Below are 19,633 nucleotides of genomic sequence, written 5' to 3' on the forward strand. Positions count from 1 at the left end.
AAATTACTCACAGTGATACAAAAGGCACAGTGTGAGGTGGCAACGCAGGACATTTCACGGCCTCAGGAAAACGGTTGGGAATTTAGGGAGGAGGCGGCGAGACGGGCGCCCAGAGCGCCCCGCAGCAGCAGGAGGAATAGGATCAGCGAGAATAAGGAAAAGAAGGCGCGCCCTCGTTCCCGCCGCAGTGCACGGTGGGATGGGACGCTGGAGCTGGGCGGCTGGGAGGGCAGAAGCAGCGGGAGGAGCCTCGCCTGGCAGGCCCAGCCCCATCCAGACTCATCCCATCCCCCTCTGCGAGCCGGGAGCAGGAGAAGGGTAGAGCTGGGGAGGAAGGCAGCTCAGCAACAATAGAAGCTGGGGAGGACGGAGAGCAGGCTGCAGAGAGCCGGGGTAACGCAGGCTGCAAGGAGCTGGGTTAACAGGTAGCACGGAGGTAGGGGAACAGGCAACCCGGGGCCGGGGAAGCAGGCAAGGAGAAGGGTTCGAAAAGGAATAGAAGGAGGCAGGCAGCGTAGCGGAGGTAAACGGGCAACCGAGAGCCAGGGAAGCAGGCAGGATGAGGGGGTGGGGCAGGAGACATATAGCTAGGGGGGCAGGAAGCTAGGCAACAGACAGCAGAGGTGGATGCGAGTTTATCATAAATATAGGACTAGGCACTAAGGTGGGGGAGTTGGAAACAGAGAGATGGGGGGTAGGTAGCAAAGAAGTGGGGAACCGGGAGAAGAAAAAAAAAGATCCAAGTGACAGGGAGCCGTGGCAGGCAACAGGGAGTTGCGAAGCAGGCAGCAGAAGGCGCATGATTCAGGTAACAAGGCTGATGGGCCAGGCAGCAAGGAAAGGGGTGTAGAGGGACATATTCAGAGCTGCTCTCCCTCACTTGTCATCAGTATCAGCACAATCACAGCAACCTGCAGCAAGGAGCAGCAGGCAACACGGAGCAGGGCCAACAGAAAGCCGAGACCTGGGTGCAGCAAAACATCTGGCGGAGCAGGCAACGCAGCGCTTGTGTGCAGAAAGGAAGAGACTACTACTACAGATCCCTCTCCCTCCCTCGCAGACAGTGAGTCGCCAAGGCCAACACCACCATTGCCCAAGGATCAACCTGCCGCATGGCTGGGGAGGAGCGTGCAGAGTAGGCAGCGCAGATATGGTACTGCAGGTTAACTAAAACAGCAGCTGCCCTCTGCTTGACCGAGAAGGAGGAACACCCGGACCTACTCCATCCTTCATGCAGCAAGAACAGCATTTCTGGAGTATTCATTCTCAGTTTTTTTTTTTTATCAGGCAAATTTGCATTTTTTGCCCAAGAAGCGTCTATGCTGAATGAAAAAGAATTGACCCCAGTGCAGGTAGCTTGGGGAAAGGAAGGAGACGATTAATTTAAGGGGACCTTCTGAGTGGTGGGCAGTGATATTGGCTTTCCATTGCTCATTGCTTCATTCCTTTGAGGGATTGGGACAATACCTGCGTGCTTTGTGTGTCTTAAAGATGATGGACAGAATTATTCCCCGGCTCTTTTTATGCCTTCACATAAAATTAACTTTATAAGTACATCAGGTTGTCAAGGCCTGATTATCACCCATAACCACCATGGTGGATCCAGTGGGATTTGTGGAGGCCTGGAAGGCCCAGTTTCCAGATTCAGAACCCCCCAAAATGGAGCTAAAGTCACTTGGGGATATCGAACTGGAGCTGGACCTCTGCAAGGCGTCCATCAGGAAATTGGAGATGGAGGTAAACAAAGAACGATTTCGCATGATTTACCTACAGACGTTGTTGGCAAAAGAGAAGAAGAGCTATGATCGGCAGAGATGGGGGTTCAAGAGGAATTCCCAACCCCTAGACGGGGGTCCAGAACTCCCTGGTTCGGATCTCCATTACCTTTCTCAGGCTGGCGACCCAGGTGGGCAAGACAAGAACAAGCACTATCATGGAGAGGAGAAGCCAAAGCCACGGTTGGCTTCCTTGAGAAAGTTGTCTACTCAGAGCGAAGGGTCAGACATGTCAATCGTGGACAGCCCACACCATGGAGAAGGTGAACAAGACCGGAGCAAGTATTACAGTGATGAGAAAAAAAAGAGGATTTCAGAGGACACAGACAATAAGTCGGACGTGGATAGGTCGCCTTCAAAGCCAAGGCCTGCTGTGCGCAGACTACTGAGTTCCTCTGATAAAGATGGGTCATTTGACTCCCCTGACAAGGAGAAGGGGCCAGCTAGTGTGGCGGCTCTGAGGTCGAACTTTGAGAGGTTCAAAAGGGCCAACTCCCATTCCTCCGTAGATCCCAAAATTTCCCCAGAAAAGCCCTTTTACGTCAACATGGAATTCCACCACGAGAAAGGACTAGTGAAGGTGAACGACCGGGACGTTTCTGATAAGATTAGCAACCTTGGAACGCAAGCCATGCAGCTTGAGCGCAAGAAGACACTCCATTCTCTTCCTGGTAGCATCTCACCTGGGGAGCAGCAGAAGCCAGTATACCGGGGCCGGTCCTCGGAGAGCAGTTGTGGCTATGATGCGGAGTATGAAGATGTGGAACTAAATTCCAAATTCATAAAGGATAACTTGATCAATGCCAATGGTGGGAGTAGGCCACCGTGGCAGCCACTAGAGTGTCAGCCATACCAAAGTGTCTTTGTTGGGAATATAATGGGGGATATGGATGGAAAAGGGCCTACTATGCGCACACAGACTTCTGCTGATTCAGAGAGACACCTCACTTGGCCCAGGAGGTCATATTCACCGCGGAGCTTTGAAGACATTGGAGGGGGGTACACTCCGGACTGCAGCTCTAATGAGAATTTGACATCCAGCGAGGATGACTTCTCATCTGGGCAGTCAAGCCACATTTCCCCAAGTCCCACCACTTACCGCATTTTTCGGGAAAAAAGCCGCTCCCCCTCCCAAAACTCTCAGCAGTCTGTGGACAGCAGCAGCCCTCCCACCCCACAGTCCCAAAAACGTCATAAGCAGCAAGTGGTGGTTTCTGAGGCCACCATTGTGGGGGTGCGGAAGACTGGACAAATTTGGCCAAGTGATGGAGATTCTATATCCTCTGGAAGAGTACCACAAGATAGCTGTTTCCATGGAGATAATGGTAAGTGAACATATATATTTTGATGTTTACCTCATTTTTTGTTCATGGATATGATGGTGTCAGTTTAAGGAAAACGTTATCTTGCCCAGCAGATGAGCTGGCTGAATACACTCTTGAATAAAAATACTACTATTTAAGTATCTTGCCTCAAATAGACAAATTGGACCCCAAGCAGTGGTTAAGGTAATTGCATGACCTATCCCAATATAATCCCTCTTTTTAAACATATAATCAAATTAGTGGCCCACCAGCTTGGAAATAATTTATTTTCCAAAATGTAATCCTTGATTTTGTGTTCAGTCGATATGTCAATGGGTTTGACCTTAATATTTTTAGAAAACATATACCGTCTCTTTGCTCTCTTGAAGAGAAGTGAACTCCCACCTTACAAGGAGCAAGCTTCTTTTTTTCCTGCGCATATATGTCTTTTAATTAATCTATTGGTGGTGTCTTGGGTGTTGCGGGCCGCAGCTAGGTGCCAGATCAAGGGCGACCCTGCGTTAGATCTCAAACATAAGAAGGATGCTCGACTTTTCATAGTCCACACGGAAAATTGGGGGTGTATCTTTCCACGGGCTGAACTCATGTGTATAATCTTAGGATAGACTTTCCACACCACGTGTCACATGTCACAGAAGTTTGGGACGTATCTTACATCGGACAGAAATCATGGACATGTCTTTCAGACGTGACAGAACTCGGGGTCACCCCAGCCTCATTCAGCAGGCGAGGGGGGCAGGCCTTTTCCGTAAGAAATGGCTTGCAGGCATCTGGGCAGTTTGCTCGCCTCTTTGGAGTTATGGCTAGGCCGTACACCTCTCATGCAGGGGGCAAGTGGGCAGTTATCACGCTCAAGAAGACAGGGCCGGTACTCCTGGAAATCGGAAGCATGCCCTTGTCTTTTCCGCAGAAGCATGTTTCGAGCGCTTTTCTAATTGTACACCAGGTAAACAGGCACAGGCCTCTCTGCAGCAGCCATATTACAGACACGAGGGGGCCTGCATCCCCTGCAGATAAATCGTTAGAAATCTTGGCCATGCGTTTTGTCTCCTGCAGAGAAATCGGGGGCAGATCCCTATCCTCACCACCAGATGTTCACGGTACAAGGCATTAGCATCTCAAAGGAATCAGGCAGGCCTCTCGCTGCTGCAGCAGGCCTGTCTCTGGGGGACAGGCCTCTTCTGGATAGAAATCACGGACTCGACGAATTCGAAAAATAAAGGACGGGCTTCATCCCTTTATTACAAAACAGTTCTCGGGGCGGGCATACGAGAAAACCCAGGTACAGGCGTCTCATTTCATCTACAGAACAACTCGCAGCATGCCTCTCCTGCAGGCCAATTAGGGTATTGTATAGAACCACGTCACACTGATTTGTACACATTGATACATCGCCTCCTCTGCGACGTGTTTATCCTGAAAATAAACCAGAGACGGACGGGCGCCCTCCTCTTCCGCCAGGACATCAAGGACAAACCTCTCTTGCGTAGAAGAGAATTCGGGCAAGGTCTCTTTCCATAATGATTTGGGGACAGGCTAGCAGAGAACCCCGTCTTGGTTTCGTAGAGACCATAGCACATTCCTCTTCTCCTCTCACCTCCTTAATTTGTAAACGGGGTTGTTATCGTTCAGAGGCAGGAAGCGCCTTCTGAATGTGTGCATAGTGGGTCATTCCGTCCAATGCATCGTAAGAGAGCCAGCATTCAAAAAGTGCAGTTCCAGTATTCGTGGCTGAAACCCCCAGCAGGAGTGCAGAGAAGGATATTGGCGCGATCCATCTCGTGGGTTAGGGGTGAATCAATATTTTACCATGCCTTTCCTATTTATCTGGCCACCCTGGCATTGGATAACTGACAGTGAACTCTTGGCATAGTTTCACTGCTCCAAGGCATGTTGTCTCTCACACACTAGGTATGACTCTCCTTGCCATGCTCTCGTGGCAGGACCCTTTCAACTGTTTCTGTTCATCGTGGTCCTTTCCAGCCTTACCTTGGGTAGGGACTGTATGTATTTGCCTCTCAGGTAGCATGCTTCCATCTACGCCTCTCAGGTAGGGACCTTGCTTTTTCGCCTCTCAGGTAGAGACATTTTAGCTTTGTCGCTAAGGTATAGGCCTTTCATATTTGTCTTTCCTCTTGAGTAGGCTCCTTACATCTTTGTCTCTCCTCATGAGTAGGCTCCTTACATCTTTGTCTCTCCTCATGAGTAGGCACTTTACACTTCGCTTCTCAGGCAGGGACCTTCCATCTCCTTCAAACTTTGCCTTTCCTCTAGTGTATGGACCTTCCACCTTTGCCTCTCATGTAGGGACCTTCCACCTTTGCCTCTCATGTAGGGACCTTCCACCTTTGCCTCTCATGTAGGGACCTTCCACCTTTGCCTCTCATGTAGGGACCTTCCACCTTTGCCTCTCATGTAGGGACCTTCCACCTTTGCCTCTCATGTAGGGACCTTCCACCTTTGCCTCTCATGTAGGGACCTTCCACCTTTGCCTCTCATGTAGGGACCTTCCACCTTTGCCTCTCATGTAGGGACCTTCCACCTTTGCCTCTCATGTAGGGACCTTCCACCTTTGCCTCTCATGTAGGGACCTTCCACCTTTGCCTCTCATGTAGGGACCTTCCACCTTTGCCTCTCAGGTAGTGACCTTCCATCTTCGCCTCTCAGGTAGGGACCCTCAATTCTTTGCCTCTAAGGTAGGGACCCTTAATTCTTTTGTGAGGGCCTTCCATCTTCTCCTCATGAGTAGGGACCTTCCCTTTTCACCTCTCCTTTCCAGTAGGCATCGTACATATTTGCTTCTCCTATTGGCTAGACAGCTTCCATCTTCAGCTCTCCTCTGGGGTACAGACCTTCAAACTTCACCTCTTTTGTCTGGCAGAGACCTCAACACTTCCCTTGTCTTTTGGGTTGGGACCTTTTATCTTCGCCTCTTCTCTCGGGTAGGGAACTTACATCTTCGCCTCTGCTCTTTGGTAGGCCCGTAAAATGTTTTCCTCTCCTTTCGGGTAGGAACCTCTTATCTGTTGTGTTTGAGCAGGAACCTTCCATGTCACCTCTTCCTCGGGGAGCTCTCCGCCTGCACTCTCGCACAAGGCCCTTTCGGTTAACGCCCTCCCAGTCTGGCATATCCCTCTCAGCCCATGCCCTGCAGCCTCCCCACATTGGCAAGGTCCTCACCCTTATAGCAGGGTATTGTCGGCCTCACCTCTGTCATTGCTCTGTTCAGCATGGTCGTCCCAGACGCACCCGTGTGGCAGGGTGCCCTGCGCCTCACCTCTCTGCCATGCCCCTCGCGGCCTCACCCTTTGAGTTGGCCCTCCACCCTCGACTTTATGTTGTGGCCGTGTCAGCCTTTCCAGTTCATGGCCGTCCCCTCCCCACCCTTATGTCCTAGCCCTCCACCTATCGCCTGTCCGCCATGTCGGCCCAGTGTTCATGCTCTTGTGCAAATGTACATATCAATATGCCTCTGAAGCACGGATTCCTGTAAAGTTTTCTGATCCATTAAAACAAGCCCATTCTTGCTTGAAAAACGGCCTGCTTCCCCTTCAACCACTGTATGCAAACATGGCTGTACGCATCCACTGTATGCAGACATGGCTGTACGCATCCACTGTATGCAGACATGGCTGTACGCATCGCGGCTGAGAGCCCTGGCAAGGGAAGGAGGAAGTCACCCCTGACGGGCCGGCCCTGATCTCATCAGAGCGTGGCTCACCGAGTCATAGGGAAGAGAAACTACGTGATTCATTTTTATGTCTGGCTAGAGGCATCTTCGGCTTTTATTCTCCTTGACATTCTGTTTATGTAAATAAAAAAGAGAACTCCAGATAGTTTTTATCAGTAAGTGAGCCAGCTGGTCCCGGGCTTGCTGCAGCAGACCAATCCTTGCTCCCTCCATGCCGGGGCCATATAGAAAGCACTGACCTTTCTAAACCACGATAACGGGCCCGGGGGGAGCAGAAAGGGTCTCTTCTGTTTGGCTTCTTGCTGCGTCACGATTAGTAACATTCCGCCTTTATAGTTCCTAGCTCAAGAATATGCATTTTGAATTGAGAACTAAACGGAACTTTAGCTCAAGTGCTAGGAGACCGGACAGTAAATGACGCGTGCCCCACGCGCCACCAATATAGATTCCTCCTGCACGTTGAAGGTCAGTGGCATGGAAGAGGTGCCTTGCACCATATTATAGAGGTGGCACCCTCCTGGCACCACGGCTTCGCAGCATAAGAGCCATAATTTCAGTCCAGTGGGCTCCGTGCATGCCCGCCCCCCCCCCCGGTGCCACTATACCTGTTGCACTACACTGTTTGTGAAGTTCCTTCATTGTGATACAAGTGGTATACCAGCAATCAACATAGCATAAAGCCATGCACTGTTCGTCGATCTCCCCATCTCCCCTCGCCCATAGGTACCCCGCACTTTCTGTTCCCCCTTTGGTGCTTACGGCAGTGTAAGTGCATGTGGCACATCAGCACCTTGTTTTCTTTCAGTGATAGTGTCTCTTTGGTATGTGATATATGTTCGGACAGAAAAACAGCGCACATACAACACCTTGTCACAGTGTTCAAGCACAGGCGCTTTCTGCTGTGAAAACATAGGCAGTCCATTGGCCTTTTAAATGCGCATTGTTCTCTTGAATGTTTTACAAACCTGTGATCAGATATCAAAACCAGCTTTCCATGTGCTGTCCAATTACACCTTCTCACGCCTTCCTGCCTACGCAGACGTCTGTAATCTGGCCTCAGAAACTACACCCTACATAATACTGTTTATTGAAACTCTTCATCTTCGAAATTCAACTGTCACAATAAATTGCCCAATGTAAAGTGCTGCGATGCCCATTGGAGCTATGTTAAATGCAAAAAATAGTAATTAAAGTATAAAAACAACGTTCTGACGAGAGAACCTTGTACTAAAGTGTCACTTTTATGAATCAGTGCGTGCCTTGTTTCAACACAGACAACCTTGCTCAACTCGAACTTTTACCATTATTGCAACAGCTTTTGTTTTCCGGAATTGAAGGTGTGGGACCTTTCTTGTGGCTCTAAAGGACAATGTCGTGTTCAGATATCAAATTGCTGGGGTTCCGTCTTTGTCCAGTTATGACACGCACCTCACCTTTCCTTTCCTTTCCAATGTGGCATGGGAGGTCAGCAAAGCAATCGAATTCTAGCGTGAGAGATTGTGTTAATATTTTGTTGCGTTGTCAGGCGCTTTATTGTCAATTCTATTATTGTAAGGCCTTGGTGAGTTGCTGTTGACTTGTGGCAGTGTTGGCACTTTTGGGGCGGAATGTATCTAACTTGGTCCATCGTGCGATTGTGGAACCTGGTTTGCACTATTGCTGAGCGGTGGTAATAAAATTACATCTTAGTATTGGATTACACCACTCCCTTGACCCCAGTGAATTCATGTTGTCTACATGAAAGCAGTTTGAAGTCATGCGAGGCTCGTGGATGTGCAGGGAGAGGTATTGCCCCTGTGGGCTGGGAGGAGAGTTGTTCTGCTCAACATATATGAATGGGCAGGAGAGCAGTGCTTCTTGTAGATGGGCAGGTTAGAACTCCTGTGGCTGGGCAGAAGTGATGCTACGCTGTCCACCTGTGGATGGGATGGACAACAGTATTGGGTCTTGCAGGAAGACTGGAGGGAACTATTACTGTGTGTGGGGAAAATGGATTTTATTATCACTCTTGATGAACAGGGGCTGAGTCATGCTCATAAGTGGGCAGGAGTGAGTCTGTGGCCCATTGACGTAAGGTAAAATAATGCTCCCCCCTCCGCCCCCCCAACTTCCCCCATGTGAAGAGAGACCCCTGATTCTCCCATATCACACAGATATTTAGTGACCTTGGGATGAATGGGGGCTTCCATCAAGGGCTGAGAGGCCCCTGAGGTGCCTGGGGGGGACCCCCCTGAGCTGCATGGGCTTCCCTTATGCCCCTGCTATGGCCTCTGTGGACAGCCAGGACGCATTATTCCACCTGCTGGTAGTATGCCACCTTTGGGTGGGTAAGAGGAGAAGCTATGGCTCTGATGCTCAGCTAGTGGCCTCGTGAGCTGCCCCTAGCAGGCCTCGTGGGCAATGGGCGTGGCGCCCATCTGATGAGGTCATCCCGAGATGCCGGTCGCTCCCAGTTTCCTGCCCACTGCCCGAACTCCCTGCGGTTCTGTTTTCGACACTCGCTCTTGGGCGAGCTTGGGACCAGCCCTGTGTACACAGGAGGGCTTAATGGAGTGTTTGCTTTACAAAGGTGTGCTTAAAAGGGCAAATCTCTCTGCCTTGGGAGAGGCCGAGGCCACCTGGTGAGAAGGTTTACGGAGCAGGGCTTCGTGAAGCCTAAAATTAGACGCCGGAGTCGCTTTCATAAACATCACTCATGTTTTACAAATACTAATTACCGGTCCCCCCCCTCCCGCCTCCAGCACGGGCAGTACTGGCCCTTGAGCTCTGCCTCCTTGTGCCCGTGAGCTCCTGTGCTGGCATGTCGCCCCAGTTCTTGTGCATCACCACCACGTGCCCTTTAATGCCAATGTTACCTTCAGCAAGGATGGGGACCGAGAGAGCTGTAAAGACCATCCGTTAGACCAGAGAAAGATTACTCTTACCGACAAGCGCCTCAAGTTTGTTGGAGCCGGTTGGTAACCCCCCTTCATACTTCATGTACAACACCTACATCTTTGTCCTTAGGGCACATCACAAACTAACATTTCCAGTTACGAAATCCTACACAATCCTAAGGGGGAGCTCCCTTACCCAGGGTCAAAGGTGAGCACTTCACAGGCACTATTCCTGTGAAGCGATATGAGATGCTTCACTGCAGTGTTTGTTTTTCCTTGATATGTATCCCCAGCACATCACATCTCCTGAACAGCCAAGTGGACCTGCTTCCGTTGCACGTACCTTCAGGCAATGAATATAAATATTTTAAAGACACCTGCCACCACCACCACCACCATGATGAATATTCTACTGGACACATTCCTTCTTTGGACAGCTAGACCTTCTGCTGTAATACAACATTAATTTTGATTTTGCCACATTGATTCATTTTGAGATAGTGTTGGTTTTATTGTAAGAGAGCTTCCAAAATATGACCAATCAAGTTAGCCACAGTTGCTCCACTTTCCGAAAATGTTATAATTGTTTGCGTTTTTTAAATGAATCTGTTCTCTGTCTTGCAGTCCTTGTCTTTGGCATTTTATTGTTGCATTTATATAGCGCTTGATCGCCCTGAAAATACAGCAGAGCACTGTATGGACAAACAGCTAGTTGCTTTGTAGGACGTCTTTGGATGGAAGGGTCCATGTTTGTAGTGTTTTTTTTCTGCTATCCACATATGTATACTGCTAATCACCATTTTACTGCATTATAATGCATTCTTTGTTTGGGTCCCCTGTCATGTTGATTGGGGAAAGGCCTTCAACCTGATTGGAGGAACCATTGTTTGAAAGTTCCTTTCTGTTCTTGTTTGGTTGTGTGAGGTTAGAAGAAAATTGTACAGTATTTAGGTTTGAAAAGAGTTCTGTAATTTAGTGTGAAAATAAAGTAGGTTTTATCTAGGATTTAAAAAAAAAACACTATACAGAAAGGGACCTTGGCTCCATGGTGGTTGATCGTCACAGGCATTTGATTGTGCATCATTTATGTTACCCTATCTTTCAAGTAGTTCCATTACTCATAAATGATTGAGGCAAGGCAAGTGGAAGGAGTTTTACATTATGAACTCTTAACAGCTGCAACAGCACGGGGTTTTTCAACGTGAGCTGGGTGACAAATTCCATAAGCAGTAATTTTATATACTGTTTAACTCTAAGACACCTTTTTACCCACCCCTCTAGTTCAGGAGTGGCGCGAGAGGCATAGTTTTCACTGTGTAAATTTTATGCTTAGTATTTCGTTGTGAGTGAAAATACTTTTTTTTTATTTTTTTTTTTTTTATTAAAATACTACTTGGACATATGATTTATTAAGTGCGTTGTGTGCTTTGCGGAGTTTAGAGTTTCTATCCCGCATCTCTTTCCTGAGTAACCATTGCCCTTAAATGGCTAGCTCTATCATCCATCACAGTGGCATGCTTTGCTTGATAAAGAGCCTGGCTCAAGCACCTTGATAAACAAATGATGACAGCTGTTTGAAGGTTAGGCTATTTATTTCTTTGGAAGCACACAGTTTTTGACAAATCATAATCTATACTCCGATGAACTAACATCTGGGTGGAGCCACAGTCTGCCCCTCACGCTCTCTCTCTCCCCCTCCCCCCCACTCTCCCTCTCCCTCATCCTAAATATCAGCAACTCTCACACCACTCATAGACTAACTTAACAGTCGTATACTTCTACAAACACTCACACCCTATTCTTGGTTACAGTCACACTCCGGGAAGCATCCATGCACCCCTACCAGACTAGCAACAGACATGGGGTTGGGAGAAAAAGAAACACAGAATTCTGTAACTTGGCAGCCCCGCTGCACAGTAAATAGGTTTGCTCTGTTCCGCGTAAGAAGCATATGAAGACGAGTACGATTGGCTTACGTCGCCCAGAATCCAGCTGTCGCCATTTGAGAGTTTAGAACTTTTGCCACCTGTGGTTTAGCACTGCAAAACAGGATGCACAACATCTGATGTATGTGTGGCAGAGCATCAGAGAAAGTAGTGCTTTGAGACACTAAAATCACCCTCACGTATTGGTGCCTCCGCTCTCATCGCACATTAAGTTACTAGCTTTTGTGTAAACTTGACTGCATTGAGTTTTGCAATCGCATATGGGTGTTCTCTCGTAGTACATAAATGTGAGCACGGGTTCCAAATCGGATATTTTTGCCAGTCCAGAAATAGTTGGGTGGTTCTGACTTCCAGCCCTCCCGACATCTGTATGTGTACTCGCGAAATGTGTGTATAGTTGAGAGGAGATATGCCTTGGTGTTATTGCAGAAGCCCATGTAAACTGGGGGCTAGTACAGAAAGCCCCTCCGTCTAGAGTGTTGGTTCTGATTGGGGACGCCCCTTTATAATGGTAGTGCAGAAGCCCCTCTGCACTTGGTGTTATCCCCGATTTCAGATGTCCCTCTGTTCCTGGTGCTAGCCCTCAGTTCAGATGTCCCTCTGTTCCTGGTGTTAGCCCTCAGTTCAGATGTCCATCTGTTCCTCGTGTTAGCCCTCAGTTCAGATGTCCCTCTGTTCCTGGTGTTAGCCCTCAGTTCAGATGTCCCTCTGTTCCTGGTGTTAGCCCTCAGTTCAGATGTCCCTCTGTTCCTGGTGTTAGCCCTCAGTTCAGATGTCCATCTGTTCCTGGTGTTAGCCCTCAGTTCAGATGTCCCTCTGTTCCTGGTGTTAGCCCTCAGTTCAGATGTCCCTCTGTTCCTCGTGTTAGCCCTCAGTTCAGATGTCCATCTGTTCCTCGTGTTAGCCTTGAGATTAGATGCTCCTCTGCACCTGCTGTTATCCCTGAGTCCAGATCTCCCTCTCTGCACCTGGTGCCTGGTGTTAGCCCTGAGTTCAGATGCCCCTCTGTTCCTGGTGCTAGCCCTGAGTTCAGATGCCCCTCTGCTCCTGATGCCTGGTGTTAGCCCTGAGTTTAGATGCCCTTCTGTGCCTGGTATTAGCCCCGAGTTTAGATGCTCCTCTATTCCTGCTGCTTGGTGTTAGGCTTGAGGTTTGATGCCTCTGTGCTCCTGGTGTTAGCCCTGAGTTCTGATGCCCGTCTGCTCCTGGTGTTAGCCCTGAGTTTGGATGTTCCTGTGCTCCTCATGTTAGCTGTGGACTCCGATGCCCCTCTGTGTCTGGTGTTAGCCTTGAGTTGAGATGCCCCCTTGCTCTCAGTGTTAGCCCTGAGTTCAGACGCCCTTACTCTCCTGGTGTTAGCCGTGAGTTCAGACCCCCGTTACGCTCCTGGCGTTAGACCAGATTGTAGATCCCCATCTGCTCCTGGTGTTAGTCCTGAGTTCAGATGCCTCTTTTTTTCCCGGCGTTAGTCCTGAGTTCAGATGCCCCTCTGCACTTGGTGCCTGGTGTTAGCCTTGAATTCAGGTGCCCTTCTGCTCCTTGTTAGTCCTTAGATCGGATGCCCCTCTGCACCCGGTGTTTGGTGTTAGCCCTGGGTTCAGATGCCCATCTGCACTTGGTGCATGGTGTTAGCCCTGAGTTCAGATGCCCCTCTGCACCTGGTGCGTGGTGTTAGCCCTGAGTTTAGATGTCCCTCTGCTCTTGCTGTTAGTCCAGAGTTTAGATGCCCCTCTGCACTTGGCGTTAACCCAGAGTTCAGATGCCCCTTTGCTCTTGGTGCCTGGTGTTAGCCTTGAGTTTAGATGCCCCTCTGCACCTGGTGCCTGGTGTTAGCCCCGAGTTCAGATGCCCCTCTGTACCTGGTGTTAGCCCTGAGTTCAGATGCCCCTTTGCTCTTGGTGCCTGGCGTTAGCCTTGAGTTTAGATGTCCCTCTGCTCTTGCTGTTAGTCCAGAGTTTAGATGTCCCTCTGCTCCTTGTGCTATCCTTGACCTCAGATGCCCCTCTGCTTATCGTGCCGGAGTTACAGCTAAGTGCAGCAGCCATTCTGTCCTTGCTGTTGCTGAGTGCAGCACCACCTCTAGCGTAGTTGCTTGAAGTGCTGACTGGCTTGTGTGGGTGTCATCAGAAACAAATACAATTGTTTCATAAATTTGCCTGCGCACTAGTGCCCTATGACGCGGCCGCTGAAGCCTTCTTTCATTACCTGTCCAGGGAAGTGATTTACTCCGGCCGGATGTATTGCACATCTATGCTGTATGTGCATGCCCTCAATTCCTCCATTGGATTCCTGTCCCAGCTGGCCATCCCTCGCCCGCCGGCCCCTCGCTGTCAGTGCTTCTGACAGGCCCAGCAAGTAGTACAGGTAGGGCTGGATTTCATGCCCTCGTCCTCCTGGAGAGGATTTCTGAGTGCATGTGCGCAAGGTACCAGTAAGAACACATTCTAACTCCCATTTGTAAATGTACTCAAACGATGCTTTGATCAACTTAAACGTTGAAGGAAGATTTTTGAACCCTATCAGTGTCTCGGAATGCCTTGGTCACATCCTGAACATCCTGAACTGCATTTTTTATTGGTGTGTAGTGTACTCCATAAGGGCCATATAATTTGTCTGTCCACTGTTTCTAGGCTTTCAACCACCATCTGTGGCAAAAAAAAGAATTTAGTGGTCATTTTTGACTCTGAACTCCACCATTTGATTAAAGTGATGAAGGGCGCCCCCCACCCCTGCTACCTTAACCTATCCCAGAAGATCCCGTCACTTACAAATAGGTAAGCTAGCATAATACCATGGATGGTCTTACTAGATCGAGGCATCCCAAAAGGTGTAGACCAGGACAATATATGAGATAATGGATCACCAACTGGACAGTATACAAATCTTGCAAGCGACTGAGTTTCATGAATATATAGCGGCTGCAGCTAGACTGTCTTTATCAGGTCACACAACTCCGAGGTGGCTTATAATTAGGGTTCCCAGTACTCCGTTTTTACTGACTTCACATATGACTGCAGACAGAAAACAATCTATTTTCATGTCTTTACTTACTTTTAAATACGGACAAATACAGAACATACAAAAAATAGGTGTTCTGTTGTCTATAGATGTGCAGACTGACGGGTAGGGGAGTTAAAGAAAAATGATTTCCCAGTTAAGCTTAAATAACTGCAGCGGGTAAAGCTGTTTAAATTGTGCTACAGTGCAAATGACTTCAGATGACTATATGGTACTGAACGTGGCTACACTCAGTGGACATTCAAACATGAGTAAACATTTGTCGGTAAAATAAACATGGAACTATATCCATTGCAGTTTCATTTTTTACACTATGCTAAAAAAAAAAAAGATAAATACAGATAAAATGAGCTATATATATATATATATATATATATATATATATATATATACACACACACACACACACACAGACGTTTAATGTAAAAAAAAATAATGCCATACAACCGGGAGCCCTACTTATGTCGTTTTTTTAAAATACAGTTGAGGATTTGTCACTTAGTATATGTGGTGTTCCCTGCATTCACTCACTACTTTCCTCAAGTAATATGAGTAGTACTTCCAAATCTGTTTTATGTTTTAGCTTCCATGATTTAACATTTCTTAAAAAAAAGAAAAGCTGGAAACACATACCAGAATTCAATGCAAACAGCAAACCTTGAATGCGCAAGTTGCACCTTTCACTCCACACCCTTCTTCCTCGTGCAGGCCTACCTGCGGCTTTCATTGTTGCTGCTGAGAAGTGAGGTGTGGGTGGGAGCCTGGGAACTGGAGAAGAACGCCCCACTCACAAAAACAAAGAAATGTGCATTAGGTGGCTGGCATCAGTAGTCTGAGTGACATTGGTCCAGGCAGCAGCAGGAGGTACACACGGACCGCAGCGCCCTTGTTAGCATGCCTGCAGCAAAAGGACGTTTAGGGAGGTAGCTATGTTTTTGGTTGCGTGATGCGGCAGGTGGTGGTTTCCCTGGGCCGCCTGGTCCTTGCCAGCGCCGCATAGGTACTGGTGCACAGCAATGCCCTTGCCAAGCCTGGCTTCGTGTAGATTGTGAGGTGAAAGGGGTGCCTCTGAAGGATTTGACAGGGTTCTTCCCTCCGTGCATGGGTGTGAACACGGAAGGGTAGGCAGAAGAGGCCTTAAACCCTGTGGCAGCATGATGCCTTTATGACTCACTTGTAATAACTTGTTACGTCGGAGTGGTAGTGTTTTTTTTCTTTTTTTTTCTTTTTCTATTAAAGGCTCATTCTGAAGTCAGATCGTGTCAATAATAATAGAAAAAAGCAGAAGTTTATGTACTTATTAATGCCTCCCGCCTCTAAATGCGTTTGACATTTTTGTTGAGTACTACACAATCAACAGTTCTAAAGCAAAGCCAACGGTTTGCTTCATTAAATTATAGTATGCATGTTACACTTTCGTCACAATATTATATTATATAGATCTCTACGGGTCAGCATTTGACAAATGGCTTCGGAAAATAAGTTGTACTTACCGCTTTGTGGCCATATTTCTTGGGTAAGTACTCCATCTAGGTTTTCAATGGAGACATCCAAGGCCAATCACTCTTTTGTCATTGGTGGGGTAAACGATACCCTCCTATGCGAGGCCTTTAGTGCACCGGTCACTGTTGCTTGCAGTCATTGTTGGGTGCATAGGTCACTAGTGCTTGGAGGGAGAAAAGGAGATCATTGTTGAGTGGACAATTTGGTCTTGCATACAGTCAATTTTTATTGCAGAGGCATCAGATTTTAGTGGCCATTGTTGAGTGGAGGAGGACACCGTTTTGCTTGGAGCAGTTGCCTCTGTTGTTTAGAGGTTATTTGGATGAATGGAGGATGGCATTTATGCTCATTGTTGACTGGACTGGTTCCTGTTTGAGAAGTGTGTGTTGAGTTTATGTATTTGCTGGTTCCATGGAGCTTGTAAGGTTTTGTTCAGGGTCGGTTTTATGCTTCTATAATTGGTGTTCAGAGCCACTGAGTGTGGAGGATCCTTTTGGTTTGTCATTATTGAATGGAAGTGTCTTTGTTGCTTGGTGACCATTGTACAGCAAAGACATTCGTGTCGTTTACCATCACTATTGAGTGGCCAGGTTCCTATTTGTTGGAGTCCTTTAGAGAGCGAGTGTATTATTTTTTTGCGGAATTATGTGTTATTCTTTTGTTTATTTAGCACATGTGGAATAGTTTCATTTCAACTATTTTAGTTAATGGTTTGAATGTAGGAATTCCCGTTGAGTGTGGCCATTACGTGGCTATTTTTCTGGCATCCAGGGTAACTAACTGAAGATGTTAATGGTGTATGTGGTGATGTTACTATTGATTTACTGTTTAGATCGTGCCTTGATTTTGGGGATATCTCTGTGCATAAAGCCGGTGGATCATAATGTAAAAGGTTGTTTGTCATTAATTATTCAATGCTTGGGTTTCTGCTCCTTGTAGTGCTTTGAGTGGTCAGTGTTGAGTGGATAGGTTTTCAATGTTTGGGCTACTGTGGGATGTAGGCTGCCTGCTTAGGGTCATTAGTAAGAGTAGATGTTCTTACTTTGTTTGACTCTCCTGATGGTAAGAGTTTCTTGTTGGGTGGATACTTTTTTGCTTTGGGTTATTGTTGATTGAAGAAGCAGTTTTGTCTGTTGTCCAGTCTGATTCGGGAGATTGAGAAGTCCTGTTTGCTTGTAAGTATTGATTGGAAAGTCCCGGCGGATCATTGATTAGAAAGCCACATCAGTTGCAGTCAGCATGAAATGGTAAGGTCCAGTGCTTGTGACTAGTGTCTACTGTGTTCATATGGAGTTAGGAGATGAACGCTCTTTGCATAGCCTTACATGTGATGGGGAATTAAGATTCCCTCTTTAGGAATGTATGCTTTACTCGGAAGGGCAAGGCATATTGCTCTAACTACCCTTTTAAGTCTCTGGCTGAAGACACCTTTTGCTCCTGGAGGGCAGAGATTACTGTGGCAGATTAGATGTGGGTTTCATGAAAACAATTCAAACTGACTAATCCATCATTTTCCATTGGTCGTTTACTGCTTTGTGTTCTTTTATTGGTGATTCAGGAAATCTCCTTTCGCCATAAGAGTGCAGAATATCTTGTACATACTTCCTGAAATGTGCAATACCATAAATTCTCCCTCAACCTTACTCTCATGCCTCTGGACCCCTTGTAGGCCCATGCAGGCATGAGATAGAGCTATGGGCATAGGTGGGAACTTGGGACTGTCTTCCTTGGTTGAGAGGAGCTGTGCCCCAGAAATTGCCTTTAACTTTAGGGGCTGTTACTCTTTCATGAGCTTTGTTTCACAGTCCTCCTATAGAGCCCCGGCAGGTCGAGGAATAATTCAGAGCTATTGGCTTTTAGGCCTTCTTGGCTCACCTTTGCTTGCAAGACCACCGACTTCGTTACTGGCTGATTGAGCAGTAACCCTAGTGCGGGCCAGTCTAATCTCTGTCAGCAGGCTCCCTACCATATTTATGTAGTCTTGGGCTCTCCTTTTATAAATCATTGGTGCATTGGCTCAGTTGAACCTAACAGAGACTGCAACTCCCAAGTAACCAAGAAGAAACAATAAACAGTCCTCTATGGAGGGCTGAGAAGAATGATGCACTTCTGGTTTATTTTATCACTGCTTTCTGCCGGTGAACCATCCACGTGTTTTAGAGTATGCACGTCCGAATACATGTCTGTGTTTAGCTTATTGTGTGTTGGCATTTCTCTTTGTCTCTGAGCATGTTTAAGTCTGGCTTATTTGTAGACGCGCACAGAGGACTGGTCAGTACTTGTTCATTTGGTAGAAGACGAGTGCTCTTTGACGAGCAAGGATACTCCACTCCTTTTAAAAGGTTGCCGTATCCATGTTATGACTCGTTCAGGGAGGTGGGATTATTGATTTGTGAAGGGCCCTTACATGCTCTCCCCAGGCTGGCAGGGTTCTGAGGTGTATTGGTCAGGCAGCATGCTGGTGGTTGGGTTCATCCCTGGAACATATTAGATATGATAGTGAAACTTTTCAGCTCTTCGATCTTTACATGCTAATCTGATGAGCAGTTAATCCTATCCTATTTTAGGGCCTCTGGTAGCATTGGACCAGTCATGCCTTGTGTTGACCACCGTCTTAAACAACAGGATGCCCTCGTCTCCTCCACGCTCTCCTGTGGAATGATATTGACTGTATGAGCTTCGGGCCGCCCTTGCTGCAAATGTCCACAGTACAGTTTGTGCCTGTTTCTTGTATGTAGTGCTGTGCAGGGCCACACAACAGTATATGTTGTTTTTTTATACTTTCTCCGGCATACCATCATAAGACAGTATATGACCTGTTTGCTCCACGCGCCATTGAATGTGGTCATTGGAAACAGTTTAGGCTTGTTTCTTGTACACTCTTCTATGTTCAGCCAGCACGTTACCCCACACACTTGTACATGGTCTTAGGAACGGATGGCCATGTTTCATGTGTGCTTCAGTGTAGGCCCCTTGTATGCACTTTCCGTTCTGTACGAACATAGTACATTATGGAGTTGTTTCTTCGATATGGTTCCTGTTTCTTGCACACTGCCCTGTGCACTGTCTGTTGGCCATCTAAACAACTCTGTTCCTTGCACTCTGTTGCATATTATCATAGGAATCTGCAGTACTGTCTTTTTTTCTTTAACATAATCCCTGTCTTGCGATCACTAGGCAGTAGCTTGGTTCCAGTTATACCACGCTATACTTGGCTGATGAGCCCTATTAAAGGCAAAACTGGTCCTGAGTTGCTTGTATTCTGGTTCAGAGAGAACCTGGCCTGGCAGTCTGGGCTAGACTGTTCCCATTGGAGCAGGGTTAAGACTAATTTGCTTATGGCTGGGCCCACACTGAAGCGGTACCGTGTGCAAAATAACACAGCCCTTTTGTGGTCCACGTCACCGAATAACCTATTTTAGATCACCAGCGGTGTGGTTGTACACTTTAGTGTTGCCCAAAAAGAAGTTGCCGGAGAGTTCCACACGTTTGTGCACAT

At 47.5% G+C, this 19,633-nt stretch overlaps 1 protein-coding gene across 1 annotated transcript in view; it reads left to right on the plus strand.

Annotated features, from left to right (window-relative positions):
• The first annotated feature begins 296 nt into the window (after positions 1-296).
• BCR (BCR activator of RhoGEF and GTPase) overlaps positions 297-19,633 on the plus strand; it is a 356,931-nt gene continuing 337,594 nt past the window's right edge. Inside the window, exon 1 of the mRNA XM_069215112.1 lies at positions 297-3,100. Coding sequence (XP_069071213.1) covers positions 1,594-3,100 — 1,507 coding nt within the window. The 5' untranslated portion in view covers positions 297-1,593. The remainder of the gene's footprint in view (positions 3,101-19,633) is intronic.

This window comes from Pleurodeles waltl, chromosome 11, assembly GCF_031143425.1.
Source record: "Pleurodeles waltl isolate 20211129_DDA chromosome 11, aPleWal1.hap1.20221129, whole genome shotgun sequence".
In the NCBI taxonomy this organism is placed as follows: domain Eukaryota; kingdom Metazoa; phylum Chordata; class Amphibia; order Caudata; family Salamandridae; genus Pleurodeles; species Pleurodeles waltl.